This window comes from Pteronotus mesoamericanus, unplaced genomic scaffold, assembly GCF_021234165.1.
Source record: "Pteronotus mesoamericanus isolate MK-2021 breed Mesoamerican mustached bat unplaced genomic scaffold, CSHL_Meso_final contig_33, whole genome shotgun sequence".
In the NCBI taxonomy this organism is placed as follows: Eukaryota; Metazoa; Chordata; class Mammalia; order Chiroptera; family Mormoopidae; genus Pteronotus; species Pteronotus mesoamericanus.
In genome coordinates, this window is record NW_026555135.1 from 9,528,696 (window position 1) to 9,548,450 (window position 19,755).

The 19,755-nt window shown below is 36.7% G+C and overlaps 1 protein-coding gene across 2 annotated transcripts in view; it reads right to left on the reverse strand.

Moving 5' to 3' along the window:
* The window catches only part of PRCP (prolylcarboxypeptidase), a 76,425-nt gene that overhangs the window by 13,473 nt on the left and 43,197 nt on the right, over positions 1-19,755 (reverse strand). For both annotated transcript variants that reach the window (XM_054576342.1, XM_054576343.1), the window contains exons 3-7: positions 17,123-17,263; positions 13,997-14,098; positions 11,170-11,351; positions 10,773-10,930; positions 9,866-10,038 (exon numbers count right to left, since the gene is read on the reverse strand). In XM_054576342.1, the coding sequence (XP_054432317.1) occupies positions 9,866-10,038; positions 10,773-10,930; positions 11,170-11,351; positions 13,997-14,098; positions 17,123-17,263 (756 nt within the window). The remainder of the gene's footprint in view (positions 1-9,865; positions 10,039-10,772; positions 10,931-11,169; positions 11,352-13,996; positions 14,099-17,122; positions 17,264-19,755) is intronic.

Here is a 19,755-nt window from a genome sequence, read left to right on the forward strand (position 1 = left end):
AAGAAGGACACTGACCACCATGAGAAAATCCAGAGGGGAGCGACCAGGATAGGATTTTGAGGAATAGTTGAAGAAACCCTACAAGTGGTCATTGGTATCATTCTCAATCTTTCATTATTACAAGATGACAATCAATATACTTAAGGCTAAATATTTACAAAAAAAGACACTTCCAGCCATAGGTATATATACTTTGCCTCCTCACACAACCAAAAGAAGGACAACAAATTTAAAAACAAAAAACAACCAGAGCTGCCAGAAAATCAAACTGTATTGAAGTCCGACAACCAAGGAGTAAAAGAAGAAACATTCATCCAGACTGGTTGGAAGGATGAAGGTGGGCAGCCGGGCAGAGAGGACTCATGACAAGGTAGCGGCTGGAGGACCAAGGCAGGTGGGTGCTCAGACAGTGGCTGGCAGTGCCACATTTACATGTGGATAAACCAGGAGGAACAGCTGGGGAGCAAGGCAGACCACGCAACCCAGGATGCCAAAGTGGGAAAAGGAAGCCTCATAACCGCTGGCTGTAAACACCTGTGGTACTTGCAGCAGCGGGAGAAATTACCAGCCTCACAGGAGAGTCTGTTGGAGAGACCCAGAGGGTCCTATCATATACAAACCTACCCACTGGGGAATCAGCACTAGAAGTGCCCAATTTGCTTCTGGATAGCAAGGGAAGAGACTGAAAACGGTGAGAGCCCAGCAGACTTTATTGTTCCCTCTCTGACCCCTCTCCCACATACAGCGTCACAACACAGAGATGTGAGTTGCCCTGCCCTGGTAAATACCTAAAGCTCCATCCCTTACAACCTAACAGGTACACTGAGACAAAGCAATATGGCCCAATGAAAAGACAGATCAAAACCCCCAAAATAGAACTAAGTGATGAAGAGAGTGCTAACCTACCAGATGCAGAGTTCAAAACACTGGTAATCAGGATGCTCACAGAAATTGCTGAGTATGGTCACAAAATAGAGGAAAAACTGAAGGCTATGCAAACTGAAATAAAGAAAAATATACAGGGAACCAACAGTGAAGTGAAGGAAATTGGGATTCAAATCAATGATTTGGAGTCGAAGGAAGAAATAAATATTCAACCAGAACAGAATGAAGAAACAGAATTCAAAAAAATGAGGAGAGGCTTAAGAACCTCTTGGACAACTTTAAATGTTTGAACATCTGAATCATAGGGGTGCCAGAGGAAAAGAGGAAGAGCAAGAAATTGAGAACTAATCTGAAAAAACAATGAAGGAGAACTTCCCCAATCTGGTGAAGGAAAGAGACTTCTAGGAAGTCCAAGAAGCTCAGAGAGTTCCAAAGAGGTTGGACCCAAGGAAGCACACACCAAAGCACATCATAATTATATTACCCAAGATTAAAGAAAAGGAGAGGACCTTAAAAGCAACAAGAGAAAAGGAGACAGTTACCTACAAAGGAGTTCCCATAAGACTATCAACTGATTTCTCAAAAGAAACCTTGAAGGAAAGAAGGGGCTGGGAAGAAGTATTCCAAGTCATGAAAGGCAAGGACCTACATCCAAGATTACTCTATCCAGCAAAGCTATCCTTTAGAATGGAAGGGCAGAGAAAGTGCTTCCCAGATCAGGTCAAGTTAAAGGAGTTCATCATCACTAGGCCCTTATTATATGAAATGTTAAAGGGACTTACTTAAGAAAAAGAAGATCAAAACTATGAACAGTAAAATGACAACAAACTCACTACTATCAACACCTGAACCTAAAAAAAAAAAACCCAAACAAACCACAAAGTAAACAACTAGAACAGGAACAGAATCACAAAAATGGAGATCACATGGAGGGTTATCAGCAGGGAGGGGGAGGGTGGAGAATAGGCAAAAAGGTACAGGGAATAAGTAGCATAATTGGTAGGTACAAAATAGGCAGGGGGAGGTTAAGAATAGTATAGGAGATGGAGAAGCCAAAGAGCTTATATGTACGTCTCCTGGACATGAACTAAGGGATGGGAATGCTGGTAGGGGGGGTGCAGGGCAGAGGGGAATAAAGGAGAGAGAAAAATGGGACCACTGTAATAGCATAATCAATTAAACATACTTAACTAAAAGAGCAATAAAATGTAAAATAAAAATAATAATAATAATAAATAAATATTTACAATTACCCTAAATTTTTTTCTTGAAACAAATTCTTAGAGGAAGTATTAGTTCAATGGAAATAAAAAACATTGAAGGTCTTTGCAACATCTCATCAAACTGCCTTACCTTATAGTGGTTGGGCTGGGCAGAGGGGAGAGAAGGGGGAAAATTGGGACAATTATAATAGCATAAACAATAACATATTTAAAACATTACGTTATAGAAAGGAAGTACCCATTTATAATTCTACCAATATACTATGTAGAAATCCAGAAAAATATCATTTAAAATTTTTTTGCAAAATATTTACAAATTTACTAAGAAAATTTTGTTATCGTAGGTGGTTTATAAATTTTTTTCCTAACACACAGACTGTAAGTCCAAGTGTCATCTTCTAGTATAGAAAACACACTCTCTACATTTCTCTATATACTTCCTTAACAATTTTGTTAGCAAAGAGTAAATAAACCTTTCAAAAAATGTTGAAGTCAAACCAACAAAACCTCAGCACTATTCCCAGATTGATTCAAAGACTAGTAATTCAAAAGGAGATATTCATATACTTTCATTAAAGATCTGTAGGATGTATAAAACTTATGTAAATGTTAAGTTGAACCCTATGAAATTGCCATGTTTATAAGTCAAACACAGTCAAATATTGGCATATTTGGTTTAAGGTCATATAATACTTCAGCTTAAGCCTGATAATTTGCAGACATTATACACTTGATGAGGACAAGCACTTAGTCTGCTGATTGTTTACTTGGGGACTGTGATCTAATCAGACAACAAGGAAACAGTCCCCGGCAACCACTTCCATCCAAAATACTCAACACGAAGGTAGCCCCTATACTATATTTTCTATTCATTTTGGGGATACTTACAGCATCTTCTAAACAGTTCCTACATAAGGCACTGCATAAGGCCATACATATACTCAATGATATGGGGACAGCTGGGACTGAGGCTTCTAGTACAACTATTGAATGTTCTTTGAGGTCAGGTACTTTCTCTACAATGATCCAGGGAGAAACATACAATGACAGCCTCCATTTCACAGAGGAAGCAACAAGCTCAGAATTTAAAAATTGTGAATATAGGTTTGGAACAGAGACTTTGGCCATAAAGTCCTGGTATAAAAACCTGTGTCCCATATATATACTAACTATAGGTGAGCATTGATTTAGTGCTTCGTATATACTTGGTCCTAGTAAATTCTCATAATGACCCTAATAAGCATTACAATTACTATTATCCCCATTTTTCAGATGAGGAAAGTAAAATAAATAGTGCTTAAAAGATTTGCCCAAAGTTGCCCTGGCTGGTATGGCTCAGTGAATAGACTGCCGGCCTGCAAACCAAAGGGTTGTCGGTTTGATTCTCAGTCAGGACAAATGCCTGGGTTGCAGGCCAGGTCCCCAGTAGGGGGTGCGCAAGAGGCAACCACGCAGTGATGTTTCTCTCCCTCTCTTTCTCCTTCCCTTCCCCTCTCTCCTAAAAATAAATAAATAAAATCTTTTTTAAAAATTTAAAAAAAGATTTGCCCAAAGTCACGTAGCCAGGAAGTGGCAGAGCTGAAATTGAAATAAGACTCACTCTGAAGCTCCCATTTGTAAACCAGTACACTACACATACTCAAGTTTGAAGGTACAGGTTATGGGACAAATAACAACACAAACAGTGCCTAAATATCCCTGCAATCTCATGTTTAATGATATTTATTTTTATTTGCCAATTACAGTCAACATTCAATATTATTTTATATTAGTTTCAGATGTACAGCATAGTGGTTAGATGTTTACGAACGTAGGAAGTGAATTCCCCAGTAAGTCTAGTATCCACCAGCACCATACAGAGTTACTACTATGTTATTGACAATATTTCCTATGCTATATTTACATTTCTGTGACTACTGTCATGCTTAATTTTTTAATAAATTTCTTTTATTCTTATATAGTCTTTATATTTTTCTAAGTTTATTATTTTAGGTAAAAACTTAGAAAGCATTCTGTGGCACTATAAAATTATAAAACTTTTTTATTATGCTATAATAAACAAAGAGCTGTAAAACATTAATGTGAGACTCAAGAATAGCATGAAATGAATAGACTTAAATCACTTATTTCCCAGAACAAAGGTAAACATTCAGGAAAAACTGAAAAAGAGTATTAGATGTCCATTTTGGACATAGTAATTGTGGTTTTTAAGGGTACACAATACTGCAGATAATAGAACATTCTAAGCTTAGCACCAAACTAATCAGCTCTGCACCCAAATACTTAGGTTCTGCCTCTTGAGAACAAGAACACCAGAGAAAATAAAGATAATGATTTCTTTAAAACCTTTAAGTGTCTCCCACATATAAGGATACGCATTTGAATAACAGAAAGAAAAATGGAGTAACGAATGTTTTTTAAAAGAGGAAGGAAAGAAGATAGGTTTTAAAAAAAGACCATGGGCATAGGACCTGAACAGACACTTCTCCAAGGAGGACACACAGAGGGCCCATAGGCATATGAAAGGATTATCAACATCATTAGCCATAAGAGAGATACAAGTTAAAACCATAATGAGATACCACCTCATACAAGTCAGGATGGCCATCATTAACAACTCAACAAACAAGTGCTGCAAGGTTGAGGAGAAAAGGGAACCCTAGTACACTGTTGGTAGGAATGCAGACTGGTGCAGCCACTGTGGAAAACAGTATGGAATTTCCTCAAAAAGCTAAAAAAGGAACTGCCTTTTGACCCAGCAATTTCACTTCTGGAATTATACCCTAAGAATCCTGAAACACCAGTTCGAAAGAACCCATGCACCCTTATGTTCACAGCAGCCTTATTTACAATGGCCAAGTGCTAGAAACAGCCTAAGTGCCCATCAGTAAATGAGTGGATCAAAAAACTGTGGTACATTTCACATAGCAGAATACTATAGAGCAGACAGAAAGAAGGAATTCCTACATTTCACAACAGCATGGGTAGAACTGGGGAGCATTATGCTAAGTGACATAAGCCAGACAGTGAAAGACAAATACCATATGATCTCACCTATGAGAGGAACCTAATGAACAAAACAAACAAACAAACAAACAAAACAGAACCAGAGGCATGAGAAGAAGGAACAGACTGACAGTGACCACAGGATGGGAGAAAGGAGAAGGGACTAGTCAAAGAACAGGTATAAATGACCCATGGACATGGACAATAGATGGGGATTGATTCTGAGAGTGGGAGTGGTGGGCCAAGGAGAGAAATGGGGGGAAATTGGGACTGCAATAGAACAACAATTTTTAAAACATATATTAGAAAGAAAAATACCATATGATTTCACTCGTATGTGGAATCTAGTAAACAAACTGAACCAGTAAAGAAAATGTGGACAGACTCATAGATGGAAAGCAGGATGACAGCTAGTGGCAGGGGAGGTTAGTGGGTGGACAGATTGAGCAAAAAGAAAAAGGACCCATGGACATGGACAAAAGTGTATGATTGCTGGGGAGAGGGGGTATAAGGGGACTAAAAGGTAATGTAAAAAAAATACAATAAAGATTGAATTAAAAAAACAAACAAAAAAAAGAAAACCAACCTTCTCTCAGAATGGTCCAGCCACATGAGAGAAAGGATTAAGCAGATACATTCAGCTTTTCTAACAGATTTTCATTCTCTAAGGCTTCAATACCCCTCTCACACTCACTCAGATAATCACATTAGTTTTGTCATTAAAAGCTCCCTTTTCATAGAATGCACCTAAACCGCTTAAAACCACCCAGAGAGGTCGCATACATTATCAAACCAAGACAAACGGAAGAGCTTTTCCACTTCATATCTTATTATTTCACATCTATCTGCATGCTCAGAAGGCGAAGCTAAAAGGTTGGGTGAGTTATCAGCTAAAAAAAAAAAAAAAAAAAAAAAAAGATTCCTAAATAAACAAACTCTACAATATCCTTTAAAACTGCTCTTTTACCTCAGAAGAGGCCTAGTAGTTTTACGCTAACAGAGCAGTCCACTGACGGAGGCGTTTTCTATTTCACTCTTCTCTTCTTCCGTGTGTTCTATCAGCCAAGTTCATGATTATTTCTGCATGAATGTTGCAGCTGCTGTTAACAGTACACAAAGCAAATGGAGTCTCAGTGTGCAAAGTCCAAAGACAAATCAAAAAGAATGATAGTTGAGTTGACACGGAAAATGGCATTCAGTCGCTGCCTATGGATCCTTCAGAACTTTACAAGGTCTGAACAGAACTGGAAATCAACTGCTTTCTACCATAACCCAACTGTTGTTTATTATCTCACAATCCTAAGTCTGAGAGGGATCTCAGACTCAAACTCATGGACACAGACAACAGTATGGCAGTTACCAGACGGAAGGGTCAGGGGTGTAGTAACGAGTAAAGGGGGCCAAACATATAGTGATGGAAGATGATTTGACTTCAGGTGGTGGGCACACAATGCAATACACAAATCAAGCATCACAGAAATGTATACTTGACGCCTATATAATCATATTAATCAATGTTACCCCAATAAATTTAATATAAAATAAAATGGAAGTTTTAAAATAAAAAAAGAAAAGAATGGCTGTTTGTCAGCCCTTTAAAAAGGAGGAAATGTATCAGAGGGAAGAGGAGTCCTGATTAAATTAACTATCCAAGTGAAAGGGAGGTCCCCAACTGGGTAGTGTTCCTAGGGATTAGTTGGTTAAGAAAACAAAATGGGGGTCAAGAAAGGAGAAATAGAATGAACAGTTAAAGACAGTGGTCTGAGCCTAGAAGTCTGGGAAAGAGATACATAGAGGAAAAATTCTTAAATCAGATAGGATGAAACTGAAGAATGCTCTGGCCAATCAACATTTCTTAAGCAAGAGGGAGAGAAAGAAGGTAATTATTGGTGCGGTACAGATAAGAAACAGAATCATAACTATATTATAAGCAATCAAAAATTCTGTAATATGTCAAAGGAAGGATAAAATCAGTAAGAAATAATTGAAGAAAATGACAAGAACTAGTCCTGGATAAAAAAAGTAAAAGGTGACTGCGGGGCAGACACAATTATCTTGCCTTAAAAATGAACTTTTATAATGTATAAATACAAAGGGTAAAAGATGGATTGTGCTAAATCAAAAACAGAAGACAAAATATTTGAAATATACGCCATTCATTTTGAGTGATTATTTAAGAGAGCCAAAAAAAGGAATATTTATTTACGTTTAAAATTCAACATAAAAATATCTTAAAAGGAACATTAAAGAAGTGGGGAGAAAATCATAGTTAGTCTCTTCACTGTTCCAAGTCATAAACAAACAAACACTGAAAAACTGTATTCTTCTAGACTTTTTTCTAAATCAGGGTTGGCAAACTACAGCTTCTAGGCCAAATCCAGCCCACTGTCCATTTTATAATTTTATTATCAGAACACAGTCATCCGCATTCATTTATATATTGTTTACAGCTACTTTCTTACTATACTGCAGACTTCAGTATCTGTACACAAACCATATGGCCCATAAGGCCTACAATATTTACTGTCTAGTCCTTTATAGAGAGTTTGCCAAATCCTGTTCCAAAAAACAAGAGTTCCCCATGTTTTTACCATCTGACAATTCATTTGTTCTCAGGTGGGCAAAGACGCAGATGTAATTCTCACTTTGTTTACAGAGGGCAGAATTAAATCTGATAGCTGTCACACTGGGGCCAGCAATCCACTGAAACCTTTAGCGAAATCTTGTCCTGCTCCAAGGCTATGTGGTACATACATCATAGGCTCAGAACAATGGCAGGCCTGAGTTCCAATCCCACATCCACCACCTCTTTGTTGAGCTTAAATTTCCTCTCCATAAAACTGAGATAATACCTCCTTTCTCACAGTATTTTAGGGGGGATTAAATGAGATAGTGTCTATGACACTGCTTTGTAATTAGTAAAATAATATAAAAGGATAATGCATTATTAGCACATAGACATATATAAAGAAAAATTGGTTCAGATTTAGTTTTTCTCATTATTTTGATTCAGGTTTTCTTACGATGAGAAAGATCTGCTCTTTTAAATAACTTTGTATTGTCAAAATGCAATTTAATTTAAGACAGATTGACCTCTGGCCTGCAATGTGCAGGACACCAACTAGTCATTCTACTTTTTAGATGAAGAAAAAATATCTCTAATAGCAAATGACCCTGTTCCGCTTGGGTTACAAAATTTTAAGCAAGGTGTGCGTTCAATAGTTCAAAGGGACATTATATTTAAAGTGCTTTTGAAACCTGGTTCTGTATTACCAATTCTATTTACATTTCCAGCACTCATTCTAGCTGTAGAGTCAGTTATATTCTCTAAACTTAATAACCATCAAGTTGGCCAACCTTTGTTTTTAAAACTAAAAGTAATGTTCTTTACAAAGAAATGTTTTAAAAAGAGCACAAGCAATAGCAAATTTTGGTGTAAAAGAACCCTAGCCCTGGTCAGGAAGCTCAGTTGGTTAGAGCATTGAACTGATATGACAAGATTGTGGTCTGAACCCTGGTCAGAGCACATACTGGAGCTCATGACCACCTAACCATTATTAAGTGAAATGTTAAAGGGACTTATTTAAGAAAAATGAGATCAAAACTATGAACAATAAAATGGCAATAAATACATATCTATCAACAATTGAATCTAAAAAACAAACTAAGCAAATAAGAACAGAAACAGAATCATGGACATGGAGAGGGTTTTGATGATTGCCAGGTGGGAGAGGGTTGTAGGCGAACGGATAAAGAGGTGAGGGGATTAAGAAGTACAAATAGGTAGTAACAGAATAGCCATGGGGATGTAAAGTGCAGTACAGGAAATGGAGTAGCCAAGGAGCTTATACATGTGACTCTTGGACATGAATAATGGTGTGGGAGTTGCCTTAAGGGGTGGGGGGTGCTGGGTTGAGGGGGGCAAAGAGGAAAAAATTGGGACAACTGTAATAGCATAATTAATAAAATATAATTTAAAAAATAATCAACCAATGAATGCATAAAAAAATGGAACATCAATGTTTCCTTCTTTCTCTTCCTTCTTCTCTAAAATCAGTTTTAAAGAAGAAAGCCCTACAATTTATGGTATAATGTGTCTTTATACTTTCCAGAGTGTTTTCACATCCAATATTTTATCCAATCCTCAGCACAAACCCATGGGGAGTTTAAGTATCATTATTCTGTTCAGCAACAGAAGCCATGGAGGCTCTGGAAGAAGACAGCCTTGCCCAAGATCACACAGCTAAGCTGGTAGACAGTAAAAGGATCCAGAGTCACATACTCTTTCCACTCCACCCTGCTGTAGGTGGATCACCCTTTCATGATGTATGTAGCACTTAGTATTCTAATAGTGCTATGACAGCAGCTGCCATTCGTTAAACACTGACCGTATATTACATAACTCTATGTGTCTCACAAATATTAAATAAATTGGATATGCAAAGTGCATAACACAGAACTTGACACATACTACTATTCCATTTAACAGCAACTATTTATCTTATTTCTAATTCATATAATTATAACCTATGCATTTTTATCTCCATTACTTAAACAAAGAAACTGAGGTTTGGAAAAGTTACATAACACGTCCAAGTTTGGGTAAGCAGAAGGTGATAGAAGCCAGGATTGCTGCCTAGATTTGACTCTTTGTCACTGGGATTTCATCCGACGTTGAAAGGCACAGAATGCGCACACACACAAATTAAAAGTATGTTATTAAAATTGATTAAAAAACATTTTCCTGTTACCTTGATTGGCCAAGCAGGCAAAGGCTGTAAAAAGTCAGACTCGTAAGGGTAGTCCACCATGGCCAGATTTACCCAGGTTTCAGAGATCCAATCTTTCAAATGCTGAACATCCTGAGAACTTTTTAATGGGGTGCATAAGTGAAGGGCTTCAGAAAGCCAATGCAAGCCAGTACCTGAAAATAAAATCACAATGTTGAAATCTATAAAGCACTGCTCGACATAAGGTTTTATAGATTCTTCACCTGAGGTTTTAGAAAATTCAATCTCCTATACCATTTCTCCCAGAATACTTTTTCAACATCAGTAAGATATTTTAGAGCAACTGGATAATCCTTGATACACAAGCTGCCTATCCTTGTGGAGCTTACCAGAATTCATATTCTGAATTATTCCTGTTTTCTACATACTATTGAAATAGATAGATAGATAGATAGATAGATAGATAGATAGATAGATAGATAGATAGATAAAGTAGAACACTATAGAGCAATGAGAAGGCACAAACTACAACTGAACAAAACAAATGGATGTTTCTGACAAACACACAATGAGCGAAAGACAGCATACACAAAAATACATACTATGCAATTTCAATGACTAAAAAATTCAAGAGCAAGCAAAATTAATCTATGGTTTTAGAAGTCAGGATAGTGGTTAGCCTGGGAAATGCTGAGGAAGTGACTGGAAAGGGCACAAGGGGATTTCTTGATCTAGATGCTGATTACACTACATATTTGTTTTGTGAAAATTCATCAAACTGTGCATTTTGATTTGTGTAGTTTCCTATGTTATATTTAAATATGTAAGTTATACTTGAATAAAACATTTATAGAAAAAGTGGGAAATGTTGAATCTGACAATGAAAGGTTGACAAAGTCATGATTCTATTCTTTCAATTAAAGCTCACCTGTTACTGCAAGTCGGTTAATGGCATCCCAGGAACTGCGGATGCTCTTTGAACAATTTGGGCCACTTTTCCTAAAATCTGTAGTTACAATTTCCATAAATGCACCACAAGGTACCATATCTTCAAACTGCCAGATGGGGGCAGAGGCTGCAAGAGCTCTAAATGATAATAAAACAAGGAAAGAAAACAGGAGAAAAAAAAAAGTAACTCATCAAATTCAAGTTTTAAAATTAACACTGATATTGAACAAAAATGGTGAGAAAAAATAATCCCTGTTAATGAGATAGAAACTAGAAATCTCAGTATAATAGAATGGAACATGTTTTACCCAAAACAAATCTCTAAGTTTGCCTTGACAACCATTTAGAAGTTCTCATGTCCAAATAAATGCATTTACCCAGCCACCATGTGGGGATATTTCATCCTGAACCAGGCTGCAAGCATGCCTCCATAAGAGCCCCCCAGGGCAATGACAGGTTGATTTTCAGCTCCTGGGATTGTCCTTTTCAAGTGTTTGATTAACTCTGCAAAATCAGCCAGAGCTTGTTCTGATGTCAGAAAATTCAAGTGTCTGGAATCCTAAAAAAATAAATAACAAAGAACATTGGTATGAGTGTGCGCATAATAGCAGTTTAGGCATAGTATAGATCCAGGAAAAAAAAACAGAGTCAGATAAGCTTTTCTCCAAATAGACTTTTAGGCAATTGTGTTAAAATGCCTGGTCAAAGCCATAGCAATGCTGATTTAAAATGATTTTAAGTTTGCGCAAAGAATATAATGTATTTTGCATCGAAATATAATTTCTATTAAATGCTATTTACCAAAGACCGTGTTGAGACTGTAGAAACAATAAACTGTAAATAACATTTAACAGCAAATGTAATAGAATATAATGCTAAGCCTCATATGCAACTGCTATATTAAAATTTATTTCAAATCTTCAAAAATTTAAAATATCTACCACATAGGCAAAGGTAAGCTACATCCTGTGGGAAACTGAAGAAAGAATCATTAGCAGAAATAAAATTGACTCTTCTTTATCAGAAAAATTATTATGTCTGATATACCAACAACTGAAACAAATTAGGATACCTGTTGTAAATAACTATAAATTTAGAGTAAACACAAAGAAAAAAACAACCTATGGAATAACTATTTTCGGGCATTGTAAAACAGCAACACAAGTCACTGATAGCTCAGCGAAGGATAATCATAAAGTAAGTTCCATGATCATCTAGCTCTCTGCCCAAGGACAGTTTTCCCACTGTAATGTAGAGAAGTGAAGCTTAAACACAGTCTCGCTAAGCTAGGGAGATTAATGAGGTATCTCCCTTCATAAGGGGAAGTCTAATTCCTCTATTTTTGAACATGGACTGTACTTAGTGACTTGTTTCTAACAAATAGAATGTGACAGAAATGATATGTGACTTCCAATGTTAGGTCATAAAAAGCTCTGTTGTTTCACCTTGCTCTTTGCATTGTCAAATTTGAGGGAAGCTAGTTGCCATGTCATAAGGCCACTCAAGCAAGTCTTTGTAGAAACCTGCTGCAGAGGGAGACAAGCTGAGCCTCTCACTAACATCCAGTAGCAATTTGTCACTCATGTGGACCCTCCATGAGAGGAGAGGGACCTCTTGCCACAGTCACGCCTTCGGATGACTGCAGCACCAAATAACATCTTAATTTCATGGGAGCCCCTGAAACAGAACCACCTAACTGAGCCACTCTTAATTCCTGTGAGGTAATAAATGTTTGTTGTTGTTTTAAGCCACTAAGGCTTGAGGAAATAGGTACAGTGATAGATAACTGATACAGCTGTATACCTATATTAGGCTAGCCTACTGGACCTTCATGCTTTGGTCTCACCGCTCTGTTTGACTCTTCCCACCATTTGGCACATTCAGGATCACACGGTTCCCATTGTTCCTATGTACGTCACCTATGCACATCACCTATGCCTTTACCTTCTGACTCCTCACCTCCCCTCTCATTGTCTGTCACTATTCTTTACTTTGTTTTCATGGCACCACGTATATGTGAGTGAAAATTTTTTTCCAATTCTGGCATAGTATTGGTAATATCCCCCCAGGTAACTGATGAATTCTGTCAGTACACAAAGAGAAGCTTATCAAATAGAGTATTTAGCTCCACTTTGCTAGAAAGTATGCTCCATAGGAACCAAAGAGAGGAGGTTATGTTTCCAGCTGCAACAAGCTGACTACTTCCCAATGGTTTTAGGACCTGTCATCTCCCCGCAATCAGATAATTATGCAAAACAATAAGCTAAACCATAGATTTTGCCATGTAGCCCAACAAATATTAAGTTGTTCTGCTTTTCATTGATAACATAAGAACTTTTTATTTATTTATAATACAAGATAATAAAGCTTCAGAGAACAAAAATTTAAAAATTTTTAAAATAGACGGCTAAGAAAAATAGTTGACCCCAAGATCTTCTAACTCAGAGTTTCCCAGACACATAGTATCTGTATACTGGTGGTATATATAATTATCTTAGGTATACATTTTTAATTTAATATGTGTTTTAATATAATTCAGAAAAAATAACTGGTACATAAAACCCTTGTTAAGATGGTGTTAGGTTTGAAAAGTGAGCTGCTTAAGGGAAAATTTAAGTAAATAGTAGTACGGATGGCAAAATCTTATAGCCAGAATCACAAGGATATTACAGAAATGACTCAGTTGAGGAAAAGGTCTTTTAGGTATACAGCCTATGGCCCAGGCGAAAGCTCCCTGTGAGAACAGGAAAGGCCAAAAGGGAATCCAAGTGGCCAGTTGGCCTTACTGAATCATAGAGATTGTCCTTATTTTACTGAAAACACCTTATTAAACAAACATTTCAGTTCTCATATATTTCCTAGGGGTAGCACAATAATTTTAGGTGTATAATTTACCAACATTTTTGAAACAATGGAAAGCTCCCCCGACAGTCTCTGCAGCCATAGGTTAAGATTCACCTAGGAAGGCTGGCCTCATCGCACTATCTTAAAGGCTGGTCAACATTAGAAATGATAAGAATATGGTTTTAAAAAGTCTCAATCTGTTCAAATTGTAAATAAAAGTGAAAGAAAAATACAAATTATTGAAATTTCAGGCAGTTCAAGTTAAAGCTATTATTTCTTTGTTACAGTGGGGCTGCAATTAGAAAATGCTCTAAAAATTTTTTAAAACCCTTTAAACTTAAAAGTAAACAGGATATTTACCTTGAATGAATTGGCACCAAAGGGTAGAGACTTTCCATAGTATCTATGTTCAGCAAACACCAACATAGCTTTCAGTTCCTCAGCCACATCCCACATGAACCCCTAGGAACAATTTACAAATTTAGAGGATAAAATCAGGATATGGAAAAAGTCATTACCTTTTGCAACTCATATGAAACAGATGTTAAATCAAACCAAAAAGAGCTAAGAACTGCATAACTTATACTTATTCCACAGATAAATGAACCGATTGCTGTTTCACTGTGGCACATCAATCAGTGGCACTTAATACACTGTATTAAAGTGAAACAATTAAAAATCAGCTCAAGTTGCTTACCCACGATTCATTCCAACCCTCCTTATTCTCATGCTCTAGCCATGAATGAACATTTTGTTTAAAATAGTATTCAAATTGCACTGTGTGCAATATAGTCTAAGAAAAAGCTGAGGATATCTAAGTTCACTGTCTACTCTTAGACATTTACAACTTAAAAGAGAAAACAGTACAAATAAGCATACTGGACTCACATGGTTTTTATACTAATCTTATTTACTTGAAAAAAATAGTAACTAGAAACAGGTAATATTAATTGAGTGCTTACAATGTGTCAGGCACCGCTGTAAACACTTTATATATAGTATCAATTCACTTAATTTTCACAACAATCTAAGAGCTATGCATTTTGATTATTCCCATTTTACAGACAAGGTCACTGAGGCACAAGAATGTAAATAACCTGTCATGGTCAGACAGCTAGAAAGTAGCAGCATCAAAATTCACACATGGGCTGTCTGTCTCCAGAGCACAATCACCCAGTGTTGTAAGACATTCCTATTTCCACACATAATGCCGGTCATTAATCAGTCACTGCAATTTTTCACTCTTATCAGAGGCGTCCTCAGGATGTTCTCAAGCAAGCATTCTAGGCAGCCAGCATCCATCGATTAGATTTAGAGTTAGCACACATGAAAACTATTTGTCATCCCTATTGCAGAGTTTTGCTTTTTAATGTACTGCTGCTCTCTAACAAAGGCTAGGAACTTCTAAAAGTTTTTGTTTTGATCAGTAATGACAATTGAAAGAGCTGTATGCATGTGAATATGGAGAATTTAACCTGATGTCTGTGATGATCTCAGTAACTTCACTCCTCCCCTTAACACCCTGCTCATTCCCTGCCATTTGCCTGTGGACCCTGTAACACCCAGCTCAAGCTCCCACCCTCTGCCTGCCTCGCCGTGGCGGTGATCGCGCCCTCCTCTCAACACCCCTGTGCTAGGGATAGACCTCTGTTACCGCACTGCAGTGTTTCCTTACACGTGCCTCTTATCCTACCAGACTATGAGCTCCTTAAAGGAAAGGACCATCCGTCACAACAGCCAGACCTCTGTGGACTTGACCCCAGGTGTTGAGGGGAAGCAATTTAATTGAACTGATTCACATTGTAGTAAATGACTATTTGCCTCAACTTCAGGGGCATTTTATTTTTCATACGAGGTCCACATAATATATTAATATTTGGTAACATGATTGCCTGCATTGTTCTAAGCGCCTGATTCTTATTCAGTCCTCACAATAACTCTGTAAGCTAGACATTATTATCATACTCACATAGCAGATGAGAAAACTGAGGCACCGAATAAGAAACTCACCCAGAGTCACACAGCATAATGGCAAAAGAAAAATTCAAACCTTGTCAATCAGCTGGAGTCTTCACTGTCGACTGCTATGATATATTGCCTCTCAATAAATGAATGTTTAGAACATGTGAATACGCAACTGGAACTTTTTAGTAAGTAAAGAACAGTGTGTATGATGGGGAAGGACTAGGACCTGTCATGCTAGGGTCTGGCTCTATCTGCTCAGTTCTCTGGAACTGCTCCTCCTACACTGTCTATTCCCTTCTACCACTTCTGAGGCCACACTCCCGGGCAAGCCTGCAGTTACACTGCAGTGCCCGTGACAGCAGCGGGGGCCGGAGGCGCCAGGGACAGCTCCCTGCCTCTGACACGGAAGAACAGGAGCTGGGAAAACAACTGGGCTGGAGAAGCTGCCCTGTGACCTTGGCATAAAAGGGAAGTCACAGAAGAAAGAGAAAGGGAGACAGCGCAGGCCCAGCTGATTCACAGAATGCCAGCGCAGGAATCTCACAGAAGATGAGTTCTGACTTCCTCCGTCTCTGATCTAAGAGGATAGACATCCCAGCATCTCATTGCTCAGGGAATTATTCTATTACCAAGTAACATATTTAGACCCTTAACATTCCTGAGGAAATAATCAGAAAGGTGGCAGGTGAAAACACCGTATAATTGGGTTCATACCTTTGCTTTCAGTTTAGTTCAGTTGAGCATTTACTGAGACACCCTGAGTACCAGATATGACATCAGACATTGGCAGTGGAAAAGTAGGATTCAGTCCCCACTTTAAGGTAATTCACATCTAGGTTTTTAGTACAACAGTCACATTGCATAGCTCTGACAGATTTCATATGTCCTTCTTAATTAAGTTTTGTTAATGAATTTAAGTATTATTATAAAAGATAATAGACAATATGGTAAAGAAAGCAAGCTAACAGCTATACCTTTCTTCACTCTCATAAATACACAAAAAATGGTAAAACAGTAAAGCTAAATTAAAACATAGCTACAACTTTACCTTCATCTATTCTTATTTGACAATTAAACTTGTATTTTTTTTTCATTTGCATCGGCTTTAATTGGGTTTTATTCATTCATTCATTAAACAAATATTTATTGAGCACCTACTATGTGCCTAGCAGTCCTGGACTCTGAGCATAAAATACTCAAAAAGGACAGAAAAATTTGTTCCTTTGTATTTACATTCCAGAGACCATAATAAAAATAAAATAACTATGTGACATAATATTTCTGTTCCCATTCCCCTCATATCCTTGTTCACTCTAGAAAAAGTTGGAATTTATAAAAACCTTTTAAAATTCAGTTGTCCAAATATAGTATTTCATTCTGTTCATATGTAATTCTTTAAGGCTGAACATGCAGTTTTATTGGATATCTGTATTTACTCTTTTGTCAACTGCCTATTCATATTATTTTTCTGTTCTTCTATTGAGTTTATTTTCCTGTTATTTTTTAAAGAACTTCACATACCGTATTGTTGCAAAACCAGATAATGTCCCCTTCATTACCAGTGTAGAAAAGTATGGACCCACCCTCTTTCTTCCAGTGTTTATCAGCTATTAGGTAACGCTGTTTAAAAGTTTTATCAGTCTTAAATCCAAAATGATCAACCTACGACAAAAACAAAACAGAAAAAACACATATTACAAAGGAAAGTTATTAAATAAGATCAACAAAAAAGTAATTAAATTTATTCTTCCATTAAAATCAAACTATGCTGCAAAATTACAAAAAATTAAACTTCAATTGATTTTATTTGTAGCATATCAATACTGTTATTTTCTTTATATTACAACATAAAGTAATGTTATTGGTGGTCAAAATTTTCAGTATAACAGTAAAGACACAACTATAAATTCAGTTTGCTACTTTAAAACACAATAATGTTAAAACTGAATGGAAAAAACTGATGTGAACGTATTAATTTCATAAAATTTTTATTGAATTTATTGGAGTGACATCAGTTAATAATTATATAGACTTCAAGTGCACAATTCTATACCATCTGCATACTATATTGTGTGGTTACCACCCAAAGTCAAGTCTCCTTCGATCTCCATTTATCTCCCTTTTACCCTTTTTTACAACCCCCTGACCCCCTTCCCTCTAATAACCACCATATGTTATCTGTGTCTGAGTTTTGGGTTGTTGTTTTGCCTGTTTTGTTGTGTGTGTTTGTTTTTTTTTTTTGCTTAATTCCTCACCTTTTTCACCCAGCCCTTCAAAATTATCAGTCTGTTTTCTGTATCTATGAGTCTGATTCTATTTTGTGAACCAATTTTTAAAACACAGCTACCCCATAACATATGAATTTTCATCATTCAAACCATCAATATCAAAATTGAAAAACTAAACAGAACATTGATGAGGTCTATAAATATTGTCACTCCAGTAACAGTTGACATTTTAAGGGCCAGCATTCTGGTGTCTAATACCATTGCCCACTAAAAGAAACTAGGGCTCGTTTGCAACATGTCTGACTGACATTTGGGACAAGGAAGCTATGAAATAAAGCTATGTATCTTGCTGTTCAAGGAAGTAAGGAAGTGCTCAAAATTTAATGGAGTTAGTCTAACAGACATAGGAACCAACTACAAGAGATTATCATTGAGTACAGTTGTAATGAACTGAATAGAAAACAAATTGAGTGCAAATAAGAATAATTGTAATTGATTAATATATTCAATTCATGAAAATCCATTAGTCCATAAGGATATCAAAAAAGAGAAAGCAAGGAAATTGAAATTGGGAATAAATTGGGAACTCCTTTGAAATTGGGAATAAAAAAAGTAAAGAATTTAACATTTAACCTTTCTTTGCAGCAGAATTTTATTTCACGGTACCAAATCGTCCCAGTTGATGAAAAGGAGTTTTGTTTAATCAAATGCCAGCTACTGTAGAAGGAATGACAGAATTAGAAAAATGATAGTTTTATAAACCCTAATGAAGTTACTGATTCAGGTAAAAATTACAAAACAGGATTAGGAGAATGAATGACGGGGAACTGAACATTCATATTAGTGCCAAAGTTGTATCATTGAAAGTACTCTCTTTTTGCAAAGGGAAACTGTAATTTCACGACAGAAGAGTCAAACTGTCATCACCTTAATCTACTGATCAATGTGAGTTAGCATCACTAATAGTGAGGTAGGCCAGGGTAATGTATCTCTTCATATGGTACAATACAAAGCACGAATCACCTAAGATGAATTCTTTTTTTCTTTTTTTTAAGATTTTATTTATTTATTTTTAGAGAGAGGGGAAGAGAGTGAGAAAGAGAAGGAGAGAAACATCAATGTGTGGTTGCCTCTTGCATGCCCCCTACAGGGGATCCAGCCTGCAACCCAGGCATGCGCCCTCACTGGGAATCGAACCAGCAACACTTTGCTTCACAGTCCAGTGCTCAACCCACTGAGTCACACCACCCAGGGCTGAATTCTTGACAAAAAGGTTCAACTGTATTTTAGTTCAGCCTTTAGATCTAATTTCCAGTTTCCAGGAAATACACAGGGTAGAAGAACAAATTGAAGATACTCTTAAGAGGCAATCAGTAAAATCCTAAGGTGGGACATTATACAAGAAAATGGCAAGGCAATGTCATGAAAAGAGGGCTGTTTAATTCAAAAAATATGTTCAGCACACCGTTATTTACAATAGTCAAAATACAGAAGCAACCCCAGCACTCATCAATAGACAAGTGGATAAAAAGTGGTGGTATATAAGTACAATGAAATATTATTCAGCCAAAAAAATAAGAAATTTTACCATTTGCAACAGCATGGATGTATTTAGACAGTATTATGCTAACTGAAATAAGTCAGAGAGAAAGACAAATACCATACGATTTCACTTATATGTGGAATCTAAAGAACAAAATTAACGAATATTATAGAAACAGACTCATAACTAGAAGGAAGAAAAAGTAGAGGGATAGTGCTGCTGGGTGAAAAAGGTGAAAGGGCTAAAAAATACTAACTGGTAGTTAAAAAACAGTCACAGGAATGTTGAGTACAGCATGGGAAGTAAGATAAGTAATATTGTAATAACTCTATATGGCACCACATAAAAAATCAGAAGATTACTATAAAAAGTATATGATTGGC